Below are 20853 nucleotides of genomic sequence, written 5' to 3'. Positions count from 1 at the left end.
CGTCTAAAAAGTAATATTGCTATTTGACATTAAATTTGTTACATTACATACGTTTAGGTGTATGCTGTCAGATTGCAATATTGTTTTTAGATTGATTGACTTTAGAGAAAATTGCGGCTTTTTAAATTGTATATTACAAATAAAAAGTGGTATAGTACAAGTAATAATACAATGTTAAGATATTCTTATCTTGTGTTCTTGTATTTTAGTAATTTGCTCTACGTATTCAACTTTAATAAACTTTTTCATTTCTATATTGCCACTTTCAATTAAGTCACCCCTAATCTAATTTAATTTCTTCATTGCGTTATAACATACATTTGGCAAAATTACTTCTATTCGCTTTGATTCAAATAACAAAAGCATTATCGTGAACTTTATTAAATTAGCCGAAACCAGCTCGTTATGTTTTGCTGTAATGCTATTTTAAGATGTTAAAGATCATATTCTGTTCTTAAATTGATTTAAAGAAATTGAGCAATTAACGCGAAGAAGATAAGAAATGAAGATGGAGGGTTATGGAGATTATTTCCTTGACGTGTATGTGGAAAACAGACAGAGACGTTTCTGTTTCACTTCCCACATTTTCCACTCGTGTTTGTATTGTTAGCGATCTGATCGTATTTAAAAAAAAAAACAACAAATCGTGGGACGCTGGCGCCATCACGCGGCTTTTTACCGCGAAGGAGCATTAAGTACCTAGTTGTCATTTAGCGGAGAAAGGCGCGATGGAGAAATAATAATTTCAAGATTGTGTTAACGAGAGTACTAGAGTGAATTGGATAAAGTACTTTATAACTGGTACAGAGGATTTTTCTTTCAGCATGGTGGACGTCTTATCTTATTAAAAAAAAAAAAACAAAACAAGGTGGACGTACCAGACCGAATTGAATAAGAGACAATAAGTGCTTCGCGCAATCTGCGAAAACATTCCTTACTAACTGGCGAATAGTTTCATCACGATGGAAACTCAAGGTTTAAAGGAACACACACAAACATAGAACACAGAGAAGTCCACAGAGTCATATCAAAAGTATTTAAAAGCAAAATTGTTTACATTGACAACATAAGCCACTACTGTTGGACGAAGACATATATATAGCGCCAACTATCTTTAAAAAAATCGTACAGAATTCCTTAACTCATATCAAAGTAGGACTAGTGTGTTACCGTTAGCACATATACGAGTATAATCGGGAATCCCGATTCCCGCGATCGACTTGAGTTTCTCTAAGTAAGAATTATTCGTTTGTTGCGTGATTATTATAAACATAATTCTCATTCCCAGGTCACGAAGCTGACTACCTGAACCTGGCAGTGCGCGACGGAGGCGTCTCGCTCACCATGGGGCTCGGCAACGGCAAGCAGGAGATGCACATCAAGCCTGCACGGACCCGCTTCGACGACCACCAGTGGCATAAGCTAACCGTGCACAGGAGGATACAAGAGGTAAGCTAAGCAAACATGAACATACCTGGCTCACAGAAGGGTGTCTTTCTCTTAGTCTCCGTCACGGTACTCGCTGATGGGTCCATGGAGTCTTCACTGAAACAATAGAGGACCCATTTAGTACATGTATCAGAACACAGTGCATTAATAAAGTTTACGGTAAAGCCACAAGACAATGAATATACCATGGTATAAGAAAACAGGTATGCTCAAAAGTGACAGCTAATATTTCAAGGTTAGCCCAGTTGACGTACGTAAAAAATAAATTACCCACGACCAATGTTTTTATATTTTTTACTAAATTTTGAACTTTCAGTAAAATAGTAGTTTTAATGATTTTTATATATGTGACAAGTAATAGTAATTAAATACATTAGTCAGTAATTCACTTAATTTCCAATACTTAATAAAATTTACGTCCTTGGAATGTTGGAGATACTAATTTAATGGTAACACAGTGGTAACACATACGTCATCAAAGGGCTAGCAATGGCGGCCTTTCATATCATTGAGCATACCTGGTTTTCTTATGCCATGGATTAGACAAGAGAAGCGAGCAGATAAATTATCTGCCTGGGAAGATAAGCAAATACTGCATGACATTTACGGACAAAATCCACGTGCATATAAGGGCCATATCTTACTAGGAAACTAAAGTGTCGCCACCAACAAATTGTATAAGTAAGTAGCAACAAAATATATGGAGTAGTCACCTACGGGTTTAGTACCGTAAGCGCGCGACTCTTTCTCGCCTCGATTTACGTCACCCGTCACTCTCTCACAGTACTGCACAGAAAGAGACAGATGATCTCTGTCGCGGCGAGAAAGAGTCGCACGCTTACGGTGTGTAGTGCCGTTTCTTTCAGCCTCCGGATTAGTTACAGGGGATCCGTTTTATAGCTTTTTTGTGTAGTATTGAACACAGCGCCATCTCGCCTTGTTCGATGGAAGGTCCGTGAGCATCGACTTGCTATCGTTGGGCTCCGCAGTCGACGACTTTCCACCAGTAACCGGAAGATGGCGTGTGCCGATATTATACGGAAGGCTATATCTTGGAGTCCCTTGTCAAGTAGCTGCTGAAGAATGTTGGTGTCAATATTTAATACAAAATTATATTTGGGAATTTTCGGTCTGTCTCCTGTCCTTGGAGTTGTTAATAACTTGCATGTTGAGTGTGCGACGGCGGCGTCATCTAACGGACGATTGAGGTCGTACTAGCTTTGTCCGTGACGTAGGCGTTGAATTGGGCGATTTATATAGTCCTGCGCCTGCGAGCTGCCGCATTCCCCAGACAGCGCTCCGCCGAGCGGGTGTGTCCACACCTTCGATTTTTAGTGTGAATTTCGGGTGAGAATTTGTCTTTACAATGCGTTATAGCATTTTAATCGTAATTATCAGTGTCGATATATGTTGTCATTGTTTTTCTTTTAGGCGGTTTATAAGCGTGTGACCGGTGGCCCGCAACTCCGTCGCACGCGCCGCCAAATCTTCGTAAATTTTTATTCTGGTAAGTAAGTTATACATTTCTGTCATCTGTCGTGACTCGTGAGTGTTAGTGTTTGCGGTCAGGATTCTAATGTGCGATTTGTTCCGAATAGGTGTGGTTTTGGTGTCCGTGGCGTGGACACGTTGCTCCGCCATTTTGTCCCAGCGTCGTGGCATCGACGTCATCGTACGTTGGCCGCATACGTGGCTTCTCGACCTCCGACAGGTGAGTCTTTTTATACGATTTTGGGGAGTTAGTTGGGTTGTGCCTCCGCCCCTAGAGGTTTGATTTACCCCTGTGCGTTTTGTCCACAGGAGGTGTTTTGGGAAGGTGTTTTGGGGTGGCTGTTTTGGGAAGGTGTTTTGGGGTGGCTGTTTTGCGAAGTTGTTTTGTGACGGCTGTTTTACGAAGGCTGTTCTGTTCTATGACGGGTGTTTTGTACAGCTGTTCTGCTACTGCTACAGCTACAGCTTATTGGTAGCTGCTTCTAGTCGGCTCGGCTTCCTTCCCGCCGCCGAGGGCAAACGAGCTAGGGAGGTTTTTATAATACCTTTCTTATTTTTTTAATAATGCTTAACGAATGACCAGTGGCCTTGAATACCTGGAATGTACCCTTAGGATTTAAAAGTTCCAAATACCTATTTATATTTTTGTGTAACTTTGGTTTTCTTAGTGATTAATAAATTCGAGTAAACCCATTTGCTTACATTTTATTTCATACATTCATCTTCATCATACATTCTTCATTAAATTTTTTAAAACATTACATGGCGCCCGATTACTGAGGTCTAAAGGTTCAGGGTACGCCCCCGGTCTTCGGTCTTTTGCTCGAGGATCGGCTGGTCATTCGTTGTGTATTTTTTTTGTAACGTGTAAAAAGAACAAATTGTGTGGTGGTGGTGTTTCTTCATTTACCCCCTAGTGGATAAGATTTATCGTATTCATATTGATGTGTGCTTTAAACGAAACAAGTTAATTTACAAATACCTACAAACTATTTTGTATAACTGTGTTTTTAAATTTACATTTGCATTATATATTATTTCTTTTGCTTTGCATACTTTTAAAGTTTGGACTTTGAACTCGTATAGCATTTTATAACATCACATTGTTAAAAAAAATTATACTGCGTTGCAGCTATTTTTCCGTATTATTAAACTTCTTTAATTGTTTCTTAAAATTTTGAGCTTACTTTTTTGTTTTTATCACAAATTTGCTTTTATAAAACAAAACATTATATACCCTACGAAGGTTTTTTTTTTTAATGTAACTTTAAATTTTTAACATTCTTCAGTAAAATTATTATTGTTGCTAGTTTACTGCTTAGCTTTGCTATACGGCTTTTTTCTTCAAAATTTTATGAAACTTGGCGTGAGTTTAGAATTAAATTTTTGTTTTATACCCTCAAGGTTTATTTACAATTTGTAAATTCTTTCAAATTAAGCAACAATTTATAAAAGCATTTCGGCCTAATTTCAATTAAACATTTAACTTGCTATCTAGTGAAATTATAGTTCTTGGTTGTATAACCACGGCTATACATAAATACCTACATGCTTGTTATCTATCTTGCATTCCTTTTGAGCTTATAGCAAATAAACTGGTTTTGTTTTTTTTTGATACGCTCGTTAGTATTACGTGGTACAATCTTTTATTGTTGAGCTATTGTTTGCTTAATAGTTTTGTATTCTATTACCGGATAAATTCTAATAAGTAAATCTTTTGAATTGGATTAAATACGTTACATAAACAACATTTATACATTGTTAGTTTTACAAATAACTATATTTTTTTTTTACATTTGCATTTTGTTTATTTGCATTTATTTTTACTTTTCAAGTAGGTATTTAGTTAATGAAAATATTCTTTGATTATTTTTTCTTTAAAACTTAGTACTAAGTTAAATCTTTGTTAAAGTACATTAGTCATTCATTTTTTTTAATCATGGGATTGGAAGGACCTCCAATTAAATTTCGTCTATTACGTAAAGATGAAATAATTTACGAGGTATTATTTCGTGGTGCAGGGCCACCACTTGTACTATACATCTTCACATTTTGAAGGTGCGGGTACACCGGCAGCGTTGGGGAATCATTTAGGTTAGTTATCATTTAGGTTAGTTGTTGTAGGAGCCGATTTACTGGTGGACGCGCGGCCGCTGTGGGGCTCGCCGCGCCGCCACTGGCAAATTGTGGCCTATTTCTTTTTTATTATTTTTTTTTCTTTATAACTTTATTTCCGAGCAGCTTGCGGGTGGACGCGCGGCCACACCGGCGGCACGCCGCGCCGCCATCAACAAGTTGGCTCGTTTTTTTTATATTTTTTTTTATTACTTTTTTTGGTTTCGCGTTAGGTAGGGATTAGTACCTAATCGTGTGGTTTGTTGATGGTTGGGGTCGAGCACTCACCAATAGTAAGGTGAGGTCACTTCCCCGCCGTTTTAGGATGTTGAGGGAGTGGTAGTTGTGACTGATGGCTGTTGAGCCGTTAGTGGTTGTTGATGGTTGAGGTCGAGCACTCACCAATAGTGAGGTGAGGTCACTTCCCCACCATTTTGAGATGTTGAGATAGTGGTAGTTGTGACTGATGGCTGTTGAAGTCATTAGTGTTTGTTGATGGTTGGGGTCGAGCACTCACCAATTATAAGGTGAGGTCACTTCCCCACCATTTTGAGATGTTGAGAGAGTGGTAGTTGTGACTGATGGCTGTTGAAGTCATTAGTGTTTGTTGATGGTTGGGGTCGAGCACTCACCAATTATAAGGTGAGGTCACTTCCCCACCATTTTGAGATGTTGAGAGAGTGGTAGTTGTGACTGATGGCTGTTGAAGTCATTAGTGTTTGTTGATGGTTGGGGTCGAGCACTCGCCGATTGTAAGGTGAGGTCACTTCCCCACCATTTTAAGATGTTGAGGGAGTGGTGGTTGTGACTGATGGCTTTTGAAGTCGTTAGTGTTCGTTGGTGGACGCAGTTATTGCTACGGACACGTATTGTTGTTGTAATGAGTCATTGCGACTTGCTTACCGACATGTTTTTGGCGCTCGTATGCGCGCTATTGATGCGATTTCTTGGATGCGAAGTATTTCTTGGATGCGAAGTATTTCTTGGATGCGAAGTATTTCTTGGATGCGAAGTATTTCTTGGATGCGAAGTATTTCTTGGATGCGAAGTATTTCTTGGATGCAAAGTATTTTTTGGATGCGAAGTATTTTTGGATGCGAAGTATTTTTGGATGCGAAGGATTTCTTGGATGCTATCAGATGTTGTTGTGCTCATGGTGAGCACGGGTGGTTCATGTGCCGTCTCAGGCAAGTTTTTACGTTGTGTGGCCTCCGCCGGTAATGGCATTTTTGCCTTTATTTATTTTTCTATTCTTTTTAAGTTTGTCTTTGTATTTGTAGGATTTTCTTTTTACTGTTTGTACTGAATGGCATTTTTTTGCCTTTATTTATTTTCATTGCTATAGTTTTACTTTTTTATTTTTTGGATTATTTTTTTTTCGTCGACTTTATCTTGAATAGCATTTGTATCTGTTTTTTTAATTTTTAAAGTTATTTCTCTTTCAAGTTAAACTTGAATATTTTTGTGGAGGTTTGAGTTTTGGTTTGTTTGAGGGATCAGCTGGAGGGCCAGCTGGGATTTCCTCGTTTGTTTTATTTTTTAATTATTTTTTTTTTTCACTCGGAAATCCTTTTGGGTGGGGAGGTATTGTAGTGCCGTTTCTTTCAGCCTCCGGATTAGTTACAGGGGATCCGTTTTATAGCTTTTTTGTGTAGTATTGAACACAGCGCCATCTCGCCTTGTTCGATGGAAGGTCCGTGAGCATCGACTTGCTATCGTTGGGCTCCGCAGTCGACGACTTTCCACCAGTAACCGGAAGATGGCGTGTGCCGATATTATACGGAAGGCTATATCTTGGAGTCCCTTGTCAAGTAGCTGCTGAAGAATGTTGGTGTCAATATTTAATACAAAATTATATTTGGGAATTTTCGGTCTGTCTCCTGTCCTTGGAGTTGTTAATAACTTGCATGTTGAGTGTGCGACGGCGGCGTCATCTAACGGACGATTGAGGTCGTACTAGCTTTGTCCGTGACGTAGGCGTTGAATTGGGCGATTTATATAGTCCTGCGCCTGCGAGCTGCCGCATTCCCCAGACAGCGCTCCGCCGAGCGGGTGTGTCCACACCTTCGATTTTTAGTGTGAATTTCGGGTGAGAATTTGTCTTTACAATGCGTTATAGCATTTTAATCGTAATTATCAGTGTCGATATATGTTGTCATTGTTTTTCTTTTAGGCGGTTTATAAGCGTGTGACCGGTGGCCCGCAACTCCGTCGCACGCGCCGCCAAATCTTCGTAAATTTTTATTCTGGTAAGTAAGTTATACATTTCTGTCATCTGTCGTGACTCGTGAGTGTTAGTGTTTGCGGTCAGGATTCTAATGTGCGATTTGTTCCGAATAGGTGTGGTTTTGGTGTCCGTGGCGTGGACACGTTGCTCCGCCATTTTGTCCCAGCGTCGTGGCATCGACGTCATCGTACGTTGGCCGCATACGTGGCTTCTCGACCTCCGACAGGTGAGTCTTTTTATACGATTTTGGGGAGTTAGTTGGGTTGTGCCTCCGCCCCTAGAGGTTTGATTTACCCCTGTGCGTTTTGTCCACAGGAGGTGTTTTGGGAAGGTGTTTTGGGGTGGCTGTTTTGGGAAGGTGTTTTGGGGTGGCTGTTTTGCGAAGTTGTTTTGTGACGGCTGTTTTACGAAGGCTGTTCTGTTCTATGACGGGTGTTTTGTACAGCTGTTCTGCTACTGCTACAGCTACAGCTTATTGGTAGCTGCTTCTAGTCGGCTCGGCTTCCTTCCCGCCGCCGAGGGCAAACGAGCTAGGGAGGTTTTTATAATACCTTTCTTATTTTTTTAATAATGCTTAACGAATGACCAGTGGCCTTGAATACCTGGAATGTACCCTTAGGATTTAAAAGTTCCAAATACCTATTTATATTTTTGTGTAACTTTGGTTTTCTTAGTGATTAATAAATTCGAGTAAACCCATTTGCTTACATTTTATTTCATACATTCATCTTCATCATACATTCTTCATTAAATTTTTTAAAACATTACAGGTGCTAAGCCCGCTGGTGACTTGTTGGTTACCCAACTAACAAGAGACCATGTGAGGTAGCGTTCATACAACTGCATAATATGGTGGTGCGAGTGCGACTGTGGGGGTGCCTCCATGGTGTCCTTGCGAGTTTAGGCAAATAGTCTTTAGAATACAACTTGCAGCCACGCTTTGTATTGGACCTCAAAATAGTTATGATATTCCTGACAAATGCAGTTCAGGTAATACTTTAAAGTGGAACAGTATTTCCTATAGGTGTCATTATTGATTATGAAAACGATATTTTTAAAAACGGTTTTCAATACGGGTACCTGTCTCATTGTAATATAATTTATTCAAGCTCCATTACGGCGTACAGAATTAACAAATTCAATTACGTACGGAAAATAATTGAGTAGGTAACACATTATTTACGAATGTTTGTTACAGCTGTGATATGTGGGAAAATAATCAGGTGGTATTTGTTGGAGGTTGTATACAAATGTAAGGTATACCGACCACTGGCTGGATGATATTGGATTTTTAATCTATCAGACTGTCTGTTATGAACAGTTGAATAATAATGTGTTGCTGGCACCTCTGCTATTTGGTTTTTATCTTTCCCAGAATCCCGGAATCTGATTATTTGCGTGTTGTATCGTTCGAGTGCGGCCTCACGATGTGTTGAGGCTTCGTTGCGTTGACGGAGTCGTCGTTCTACTAATACTATATATATATTTTTTTAATTTAACACTTACAGAATAGAACTTAACCACAAACATATTACTTATACACAAAACAGACAAACGGCATATTTCTAGCAAAACAAGGTCTTGCAGTTGATCGGTTAGAAAAGATAAATTAAACTACCTCCTAGTTTTTATTTCTTTTCCGACTAGCTGTACTTAATTATGTCTTTAATAAGTCATAATTGCTAAGGTTTAGTTTAATTTTCTGAATCACATCCAAGCTGTTGTCGTGGCAGCATATTGGGCTGACAAAATACCTATAGATCTATTTTAAATGATTAAAGTCATCGACTGAAAAGAAGAAGTGAAATGCCTTACTAAGGGCAAGGGATTCTAAGAGATGGGTACTCGCAGGATTTCTTCGTAGTTATCTTTTAACCTCATGGTGCTATGGAAGCTGCGGCTTTCAATGTATTTTAGACGAGATTATTATATCGTCACTGGAAAGGCAAAATTACGTAAGCGCCAAAAGGCCATTTCGAGAAAAAGCCGTTTAAAGTTTCATTTTTTCGTTTTTTTATCATAACTTTTTACCCAATTATCCAATTTAGATGATGTCAATGTAAGGTTACATTGTTTTTTAATTTTCTATGTCCAGCAATACATATCATAACAGTTGGATTGCTATTTTAGGATATAGTGGCGCTTACGTAAAAATGACTTCAGTTTACAGTAAAGCAAATTTACTTAACCGCCATCTGGTTAAAATATTATTTGGAAGCAAAATTACTTACAGCTCTTACGACAATGCATACGAGAACGACAATATTTCTTTAAATATAATAATACTGTAATGTTAGCGAAGTAAAAGTTACTGTAACGACTTTTACACATCTGCTTTCATTATGTGAAAATTGCGTAAAAAGTGATCGATTGATTATGTCAGTTCACCAAAGATTCTTTAAAGTAAGTTTTTGTAATATCTTACATGGGTAAAAAGACGTAAGAGACAAATAATTATTCTTAATACCTCCTTAAATTACTTATTACTTCAATTGATTTATAAAAATAGCTATTAAAATACTGAAGTGCCAGAAATAAAGTTTCATAAAATATAAATAATAGCGTACAACCCGTTATCTGTTTGTAAAAGTTTCTTTTTAACACTTTCAAAGACAGAACGTATACCGACGTTCTGATTCCAAGGTGTCATACTACTTATTATGAACCACCAATCACCCATGGTCTCTGTCCGTGAAAGGGTTAAACGGTTTTATTTAGGTAAACCCGTACGGTATTTATTTGTATCAAAATTAGAAATTGCAATTTAAGTACCTTCCTGTTGTCAGAAATTTGGTACACACCTTTAATTCCGATGTCAGTACAATATAATAAAATCAATAACATTATAAATCTAAGATGGCAGCCGGTACATAATGGGGGATTACATATTTTTCCAAACCCCCTCAATATGGGTATCAAATGAAATAGCTACACAAGTAGAATACTGTGATTATGTCAAAATTTAAAATCCAAGATGGCCGCCGTTCCAAAATAGCGGACTAGGTACATATTTTTCCACAACCCCCTCAATATGGGTATCAAATGATAGGACTACACTAGTAGAATACTGTCATTATGTCAAAATTTCAAATCCAAGATGGACGATATTACAAAATGACTGAAAGAAGGATGTTGCCCTTAATTTTGTCATTGGCATCCACCGTTCATAATATGCAGGGCAGCACAGTGGATCGCTGGGTAATGATGCCGCCGACGAACTGGCAAGGAGAGGATCAGACACCAGGGTATATGGACCCGAACCAATCCTGCCGATACCTTTCAGTCAGTTACGCTCGTGGGTAAGGGACCATACCCAGCAACTACACAACGACAGATGGGCACAGCTGCCCACATGCAGACAGTCGAAGGATATCATGCCTATGATATCCAATTCACTCGCCGACTGCTTCGCTTAAACCGCAATGACCTCCGAATAGTAGTGGGCAGTATAACGGGTCACCGCCCACTCAACAAGCACCTATTTAACTTAGGGATAACGGACAGCCCACTTTGCAGAGGCTGTCTGGACGCAGAAGAAACTGCCCCCCCATGTAATCCTGGAATGCACGGGAGTGTCAGCACAACGGGTAAAAATCCTCAAAGGAATGGGGTCGCTCCGCGAAACCTGTGAAATCCCCAGGAGGCTTCTGAGCTTCTGGAAGGAGATAGGTTGGCTTACGTAGTCAACAATTACACGCATAATGGGCCACCTTAGAGTCTAAATGCAGAAAACAGAGCCCACTAACATAACATATGCAGGGCAGCACAGTCGACCATGCAGTAGTATATTTGGGCTCAAAATTGTTTGAATTAGGACAAGCATACGTGCCTCTAAGTCAAGTCAAGTCTCTGGAAGGGTCAAGTCTTTTTAATTCCTCAATATTTTTTTAATTCCTCAATAATTCCCCTTATTGTTTTTCAAAGTATTTACCACGAAGTTTAATACACTTTTCCATTCGCTCGAACCAGGTATTATTTAACATTTATTCCACTCCAAAGTAGAGGTGTTCAAAATGGCTGACTTGAAAGCGTTGGCCGCTTCTTCACCGCACTGGAACCTTTGACCGCGAAGAGTTTCTTTTTTAATTTTATGAAATGTAAAGAAATCATTGGAGCTTAGGTCAGGCAGTCCTGACCATACAGTTATGGAGGATGGTCAAGAATTTCTACGCTTTCCTGCTTCAAATAATCGTTTGACGAGCGGTGTGTGAGCTTGCGTTGTCATGGTGCAGCATCCTGCACCCCTGCGCATCATCATGCGTCGCTTTGGGTTAGATTTTCGAAGTTCGGCGATGACTTGTGGTAAACAAATTGAGGTATACCAATCCGCATTAACCGTCCAACGATCTTCAAGTGCAATTGTCGCAACATGACCGATTTTCTCCACGAAGGTAGCCACCATCTTCTTTGAAGTGCTTCGAGAGCGAACAACTTTAGTCGGCTTTGAGACGTTTTGGAAGACCCAAACTGTGGATTGTTGTTTGGAATCAGGATAATAGCATAAATCCAAGATTCGTCACCACTGATGATGTGGTACACGTGATTTGACTCTCCTCGGTTGAAGCTCTGAAGAGTTTTCTTACACCATCTGACGCGGGCTACCTTATGATCGTCAGAAAATGCGGGATGTAACGGCAAACTAGTTTCCTCACACCAAGTGCGTCATGCAATATCGTTTAAATGGTTGTCCCTGAAATGCCTAATAAAGACAACTATTCCTCAAAAATCATCATGTGACATACCGAGAATAGAGATTCATTTTCGGACGTGACCTGACAGATTCAAACCAACGCTGTAACTAAACAATTGCATTAATCCTAATGCTTTCAATTGTTTTGATATTCGAAATTCCAACAAATTTGAATTTTGAGTTTTCAATTCAAAATTGCTAAATATGGCGCTAAATATGCAAATGACAGAACTTAAAAAGTATAACAAAGTGGCTTTTTCTGTCCCTATATCCCTATGTACGCTTAAATCTTTAAAATTGCGCAACGGATTTTGATGCAATTTTCTTTAATAGATAGAGTGATTCAAGAGGAAAGTTAATAGGTATGTATAATAACATCCAATAAATAGTGTAGAAATACTGTTATTTTCGAGGATTTTAATGTGATGTCGTAAATAATTTCATTTTTCCTCAGCATTGCACCCGAGCAAAGCCGGGCGGGTCGCTAATAAATTATAAAATCAATTCTAAAATAGTTTTACTTTTAGATCTATTGTTAAAAAATAACTTCCTGGGAAACTTACTGCTAGCCCACAAACTTGCTTAATAACAGCATAAAAATGCGAAGGCAAATTTACGTACACGCCTTACTTATTCTAAATACTGTAAGTCAAAATTACTTATTCGCCATTCACTGCATAAACATGCTAAGACATTTTTTTCTTATACGCCTTACTTATTTTAAAAGCTGTAAATAAAAATGACTTATAAATAGTCTATTTTTTATTTTCAGTAGTCCAAAATTACTAATAAAATGATACTTTTCAAACTATAGAATGCCAAATTTACTTAAAGTTAATATGTAGTTATTATATAGGAACACAATATTACTTATACACCAGTCACGAAAAAAACACCAAAATCTTGTCGTTTAAGAAACTGGAATTGAAAAAAGTCAACTATTTTTAAATTTACGTAAGCGCCAAAAATGTGCTCGTATCGCAATGCTACCCAGACAGATCGACGCAGAATGAAACGCTGATTCCGAATATATAAAAAACCCAAAATACCTATTTTGGCGCTTACGTAATTTTGCCTTTCCAGTGACGATATTGAATGCACTTTTATCACGTTTTTAAAGTTCTCGCAACGATATGCGCGCGTACGCGGTGCATCGACTGACATTTTCGTTTTTTTGTTTTGGTTTTCCCCGAAGGGTATAAGGCAAAGGGAACTATGCCCATACAGCCATGTCTTACGTATTTTTTTTCTTGATGATTAATGAAATGATGAAAGGTGATGATAATGAAACCTAAGCCCCCACCCTCGGAGTAGACTCCTACTCCGAACCCCAAACGAATTAACTCAAAAGTCCGCATAAACTTTCGAGTTATGAAGCGGCTTCTTGGCACGAAGCGAAAATAGGCAGATACACTTTGTTTATTGAATACTCCGATATAATAACACTCGCGAATGTCTTCCGACTAACTTAATGCGATCATTAACCACAAAACACCACTTCGTATTAATTATTTAGATTATTCAATGAAGAAAGCAACTGTCCCGTTCCCGTTTCCCGCCAAAAAGCCGTTCGCGGTACATCGACTGACATTTTCTATTTTTTAAAGGGAAAGTGGAGAGTTTTTGGCGGGAACTAAGGGTTTTTTGGCCGGTATTCTTTAGTCGGATTATTAAAAATATACAAATCAGAACAATAAGTTTAATAAATTAAGTGCTATACAATGACAATTCAATGTAATTCCGCCCGTTTCAATTTATATTGAAATAGATATTCTACGAACTACACCGACCGAGGACAGGCGATATAGGCGTTATTCCGAGCCTTATTCGTGGAACAATCGATGTCATATCTTATTGCCAGTTCGCGTGTGGAACTCAAAATCTCTGGGAAACTGAATATTCATCATCGCAATCAGTGTTTTTCAGAACACAATAAAATATCGTAGATTTGGTAATCTTGATATTATGATATCAGAGATGATGACTAAGTAAGGTTTGTTTTTTTTATATCTGGATAAGAAAAGATAGATATACAGACCGGGGGTTCCCAAACTTTTAAGATAACGTAACATGCATTATTGTAAGAGAGAAAGATGCCGTAAAAACACCTCCACCAATAGGCAGTGAAGCATCGTGGTGGAGTATGCTCCATACCCCTTCCGGTTGATTGAGGGGAGGCCTGTGCCCAGCAGTGGGACGTATATAGACTGTTTATATATGTATGAAAGAGGAAGAAAAACTTAAACCAAAAATTCACAAACCAAACACCCTCGTAAGTAAATCGTCGTTGAACTTTTCATTCGGGCTAGTAAAAACCCGGCACTAGAAACGAGGTCGCTCATGCGTCGTATTCACATCCATTCACTCACGAGAACTATCTCAGCGGAACTCAAATTCACATTTTACGGTCGCGAATGATGGGAAATGTAGTTGCTCAATTCTACGTTTATCAAAAGGGCTGACTATTAATTCTGGATTTTATATGGAACAAACAATATGCATACCATATACCTATTTTATTTCGTTATGTGTTATAGCATAGCTTCACGTTTGTATCCTCGAATAAAGATTTTTTTTTAGGAAACTATAAATACAAATATACTTTACTTTTGTAAAATAATATCTATTTTATAAAATATGTAATAATGATGATATTTACAATCCAGTATCTTGTTTATTGCAAATTTCATTGTAAATGGGTTTGCTAAATATGAAAGGGCATACGTTTTCCACGGGAAAATGTATTATTAGTTTATATTCAGTGGAATTTGCACTAACACAACGATGAGCCGTATCCTACAATGGTCGAGCCAGTCGGCTCACCACCTATCACATTGGTCTAACAAAAGGATCGGTGAAGTGTGGATACTCAGTTCATCGTGGGAAGGATGTACCTCTGACTACCGCAATTGGGAATTCAGCCGTGAGCTTGTGTTGTTATAACTACAGTAAATAAATTCAAATGGAACGTCAAACGCACATGCGGCAGACTCGTTGGTTTATTCACGTCTCCCAGCGAACCTGAACCGAACTATTAATTATGCATTACGAGCTTCACTGCGTGTCATTCCTGAACTATTTTAATGGTTGGGAAAGGGTTGTGCTGTTTTAATGATTATAATGATCTGAATGTGTATAATACGTTTTTAATATCATAACATAATGGGGAGGAGGGGGTGGGGGGTGGGTGGGGGTGTTGCAAAAAGTATTGAAGCAATTCATCTAAAAAGCAATATTGCTATGTGACATTTATTGCCTAAAAAAGTAGCATGGAAAATGCTTATTTTTATATGCGCAAATATCACTAGTGCTTCGATGTGGCCTTTCTAGCCCCCCTGGTTTGAGACGAAAAGGAAAATTTGGAGTGTTTCAAGCCGACGAGACTTATTCTTTGAGAATAAAAACGTCGTATCGGTCGATGACATATATCTAATACTTAATGTTTCTTTGTTTGTTTACAGATTACACCGTTCACCAGCTTCTGCCGGGTGAGTTTATTAAATATATTAGAAAATATGACACGTTTTACGTGGTACCGTATTACCGGCGTTTACGTCTTTATAAGTTAGATCATAAAACATACATTGTACTCTAAACTTCTAAAAATAATCTATGTAGACGTTACAACAAAGTTGTTTCCTTAGGTACATTTTCGTTCTTAAATTCTGGCAACTTTCTTTCAATATTTAAATTTATATTTCCAGGAAGTCGTATATCTGATATTGTCAATAGATTTACTGTGACTGCGACGCACCACTCTTTTGTAGTGAAAGCAGAAGAAAATAAATAATATATTCCTCAGCAGAATAGAAAAGCAATATTTTCCGTGAATTTATAAATAGTGGTGGATTGTGAAGGCATAATAGAGAGAGCCGCGAGTCCACAATGGGTGAGCCACAATGGAACGTATTGACGTGAAAATAGAAATTATAATGAGAAATTCCTACGAAGCGAGCTGTTAATTCAGAATCAAATTAAAAGCTAGCACCCCTATTATGTGGGGCCATAATAGTCTATTAGACCCTCGTGACTTACCAATAACCGCCTTTTCGAATACTGACTTTATTTTGCTTATGTCGGGAACTTGTCTCGTGTTTATTTACGTGCGTTTTTATTCCGGTGTTATGGCTCTAGTTAGATACATTACATACGTCTTAAGTTAGCCCCTACAGTAACATTTGAGTAGGTACCTATAGTGTATATATTTCGGCACCAAAATATACCATGGATGCATTTACATGGTGACGAAGATTATCAATATAATAGAAAAAATAATAAGTTCTTGGTAAGGTGTTTGGCGAATAGTCCATTTGATAATATGATAATATGCATATCTGGTACAATGATTGCATTTATTAGGAAAGTATTAGACTTAAAGTTATTAGTGTCGAACTTATAGGTGACAATCACAAAATAGTATTTAAATATAATATAAATATTGATTTACTGCACTGAAACATCATACATTCAGCAAAAGAAATAATCTTATAAGTAGTGTTCGCAATGCTCAGTTCTTGTCATTTCTTCTTCTCAGCCATAACACCTTGCGAAATGACTGAAGGTCAATGTAAATTCAAAAATGTTACATTGACCTTCAACAAGTTTATCCATGATAATTACGTTGAATAAATGATTCTGATTTGTGAAATATTATAGATAATGATTTACTGTACTAAAACACCATACATTACAGCAAAAGAAATAATGAAGATACAGGTGAAGTACTGTGATTCCCTGCACCAGGCTAGGTTTGTATCGTAGAGAATCAAAATGAGTGACAATAAGAAGAATGCTTTGGCCATTTCAATAGAATTAGGGTCTTTTTTTTTGACGTGACTTATTGTAGATTTGCCGCAGATGGCATTAACTACTTGGCCGGACAAATGGGGAGCGCTTGAAGGCTCTCACCCGGGGCCATTTCAATAGAATCCAAACAGAAACATAAAATGTGTATGTCCAAGGTCTAAGCGCAGTATTATTTCAAGCAGCTGATCGATCGTGCAACAGTCGCCATTCATGCTCGTTGGTCCGCTCCATCGAGCACAATTCCCTTCACATTGGATTTGTTGAAACAGCTAAAATTTGATTAATGGACTCCTGTTTAACACACAATATTTGGGTCATCATATCCCCAGCATTATTCCGGTTTTCACTTCCTAACCGCTTACCTTACCTGAAGATTAGACAGGGCCGGTTTTTTACAGAAACGACTGGCCTTCTGACAACCCAATAACCTGTATTGGGTTGTCAGAAGGCCAGCCGCCACATATTTGTCTAATGCCTCCGAAAACACATTTCTGGGAATGTGGGTCTCTTCACGATGCTTTCCTTCACCGCGGAGCACAAAATAATAATTTAAGATTCAAACATGAATTTGAAAACAAATTCGAAAAACATTGGTTCAGGCCGGTATAAGAAATATGATCCTTTGAACGTAGATCCTCACAATGAAAGACAAGCGTTCATCCAAATAGGCTACCACGGCTCTTTGTTGTAGGTAAACAATTTGGGTAGGGGGAGATATTGTTATTTAGTGGCAAGCCTAGGAAGCGATGCCGAGATGACGGATTATGACATCAAAAATGATGGAAACTCAAAGGAGCGGTTTTTGCAAACTAAAAGAACGGTCAAAATATTATGCTCATGTTTCATTTTAAGATGGTAGCGTACCTACCGTACCGTACCGCATTTTAAGAAGGTATAGGTACCTTCTTAAAACCTTCTTAACTACGAATCAATATAACGGCCTCCGTGGTTCAGTGGTTTGAGCGTTCGGCTCACGATCCGGAGGTCCAACGGCTTAACGTGCCTTCCGAAGCACGGGTCATCTTACTTTCGGACAATCTGGCGATCTGCCAGTAATGTCCTAAGCAAACAAGGGACCACAAAGTAATTTTTGTGATATGTCCCCACCGGGAATCAAACCCGGGACCTCCGGATCGTGAGCACTTCCGTAACGATCCATTCGAATAAGCTAATAAGTGCAATAAATTACGGACAATACGTCGGGATATCGCCCGGCCGATGTCCTCATCTACATACCTAATCCCGAATTAAAGCAGAACACGGTGAACATAGCCTATTGGTATTCGAATACATGTTTGGATTATAAATGATTATCACGTGCTCAGCGGTGAAGAAACGTCGTGGGGAAACCTACATTTTCGAGAAATGCGAGAGCTATGACCTAACCTGTATTGGGGTTTTCAATCAGGCAGACGCTTCTGTAAAATGTTGGATCTATCAAATCTTCAGGTTAAGCAAGCGGACCCCGTGAAGAACGGAACAACGCTAAAGAGATGACCATGAAATCAAATATTTATGGGTTATGTGAGATCCAATACCATATTATAATCGGATTGATGCGTTTTAATATTTCAATGGTTGTTCCTCCTAACTAGTATGTTCGTAAATCTTTAATAGGTGACTGGAAGTAGTTGTGTTCAAGTTGTATAAAATTTTGTAACGATAAAAAGTGAGTGCCCCCGACACGCGGTGTTGAGGTCAGTCTTTATGTTCCCCGTGAGTATTATTTCATTTCACAACCACACCGGCAGGACTATTGATTATTACGTTAGGAAAACTGTAAAAAATATTGTAATACATAACACTCAATTATCAAGAACTTGATAATTAAACATAACATTAGCTCATGACTATACCACAGTTGGGGTAGTCAAAGGTACATCACCCTGACCTAAATACCGACACCTCACCAAGCTTTCTGTTAGACCAACGTGATAGGTGGTGAGCCGTATCGCCGTCTACAATGGTCGAACCAACTGTGTTTGTAATAATTAAATGACGTAAAAATGTATAGGTTATATTAAAAATTACTTTTTGTGTGCATAATACTAAGTTGTTTTGCTATAATAGTAAATAAATACTTTTCACTGTTGCTTACTTAATTATTATGCAAACAAATGTACAGCGAAAATTTACAATTCAGCTCACCACAGAGTGACGATAATTAAATTAGGACCAAATCGCTTTAGCTTGTAAATTAATCAAATAATCAGCATTGAAGTTAATTTGACCTAGTTTTAGAGAAATTGTCGAGTGAAATCTTAAATAAGTATAAGTTAAGAATGTACTTTTAGATTTGATTTCTTGTAGACTCATTCAAAATTTGAATTGAGTAATAAAATTGTTACACAAAAAAATCAAAACGATAATGCCCGTTTTATCTTTTTTCACCCTTTTTGTTTTCTTTTCCCTATTCATTCTTAGCGGCTGTGAAAGATATTCGAAGCCAAAGCTGTTGCTGAAGTACGCAATTCATGTCGTATTTCTATTACACAACCACCTACATCATTCTATTTCTATTTTTAGCCTATATTGTCCCACTGTTCGACAAAGCCTCCTCTTCAAGTTTTCCACCAACACAAAAACAACATTTTCAAATAATTGTTCGCCGTGATTCTCTGACTCGACTACAAGTACTTACACTTCTGTTAGATCTTCGAGACCTGACTTTGTCACCGAATCCGATTCCAGTAGCTACTTAGGGGGAAAAATTTGGAGCAGCATTAAACTTGTTCCCCTGTTAGTAAAGTTCGTGAACTGACAGAAATAAATTAATGAAATATTCTGCCACGGATTCAAACCTGCATTTTTCGCCCAACCCTTATATGCGTGTTAACTAGTACACTACCACTGGGTCCCCATCCTTGATTTGCGGATTTTACGACCTTCGATTCTCTTTGTGAGCACCAAGCAAGACCCTACAGAGTTTGAACTCGATTCTGAAACAAGTTTCGACAATTTAGCAGCTGATATTATTACGATGTTTGTTCTTTTCGGCACCATCTGTTGCAAGTTCGCCCTTGTGGCTGCGGGAACTCGAAAGCAACAAATTTCATTAAGAACCACGGTTCTTGATATGAAAAAACTTAGTTCGACAGTTAAAGTTAATAAGTCAAGCCACGACAAAGGTGCATGTAAATTATATAGGTATTAAGTACTTTCATGCATACTATGCTAGAAATATTACCGGGTGAGAGCCTTCAGCGCTCTCCATTTGTCCGGCGAAGTAGTTAATGCCATCTGCAACAAATCTACAATAAGTCACGTCAAAAAAAAAGATAGAAATATCAGTCTGTATAGATATGCATACAAAACACCACTCTTATTTGCCTGTTTTGATTTATTTTATACAGTTGTCTGGAACAAATTATGTCCAAACTATCTGTATCTGTTATATCCATTATATGTCGACGTAACATAAATAGTTTATACATATATTCAAATTCAAATTCAAATTCAAAAATATCTTTATTCAGTAGGTAACATAGTTACACTTTGAATCGTCAATTTTTACATAACGAACGTCTCATCCGCCTAAAACTACTGCAGCTTCTCACAACCTGTATAGCCGGGGAAAAGAAGCTGCAAGAAAAACCTCGGCACAGGGCCCTAGACGTTCTTTTTAAAAAAAATAAAAATAAACATAAAATATTGATATAAAATTGAGTAATTTAGCTGCCTAATAACAGTTCTCAGACAGTTAATCCCATGCATTCATATCTTCTAAATAATCACTAACTTTATAATAACCTTTTTTGTAAAGTTTTTGTTTAACTACTTTCTTAAAGCAGTTGAAAGGCAAATTCTGAATGTCAATGGGAATCTTATTGTAAAAACGTATACATTGCCCCTTAAAAGATTTAGTAATCTTATGTAATCGACTGACTTGTAAAGCAAGTTTATTTTTATTCCGGGTATTAACAATGTGCCGATCGCTATTTTTTGCAAATAATCCTATATGTTTTTTTACATATATTAAGTTTTCAAAGATATATTGTGATGCCATAGTTAAAATATTAATTTCTTTAAATTTATTTCTAAGTGACATCTTGGGTCCCAATTTGTAAATCGCCCG

General features: G+C 37.9%; 1 protein-coding gene and 1 long non-coding RNA gene across 2 annotated transcripts in view; both read left to right on the top strand.

The window, feature by feature from the left end:
- LOC126374898 (neurexin-1-like) overlaps positions 1-20853 on the top strand; it is a 198901-nt gene that overhangs the window by 153132 nt on the left and 24916 nt on the right. The window contains exons 7-8 of the mRNA XM_050021673.1: positions 1289-1449; positions 15434-15460. Of these exons, the coding sequence (XP_049877630.1) occupies positions 1289-1449; positions 15434-15460 (188 nt within the window). The remainder of the gene's footprint in view (positions 1-1288; positions 1450-15433; positions 15461-20853) is intronic.
- On the top strand, positions 2307-7981 carry LOC126374907 (uncharacterized). The gene is made up of 2 exons (XR_007567511.1): positions 2307-3265; positions 7641-7981. It is a non-coding gene; the product is annotated as an uncharacterized LOC126374907 (long non-coding RNA).

This window comes from Pectinophora gossypiella, chromosome 18 (genome assembly GCF_024362695.1).
Source record: "Pectinophora gossypiella chromosome 18, ilPecGoss1.1, whole genome shotgun sequence".
Taxonomy (NCBI): Eukaryota; Metazoa; Arthropoda; class Insecta; order Lepidoptera; family Gelechiidae; genus Pectinophora; species Pectinophora gossypiella.
The sequence above is the reverse complement of the archived record's forward strand: the minus strand, read 5'-3'. Positions and strand labels throughout refer to the sequence as shown.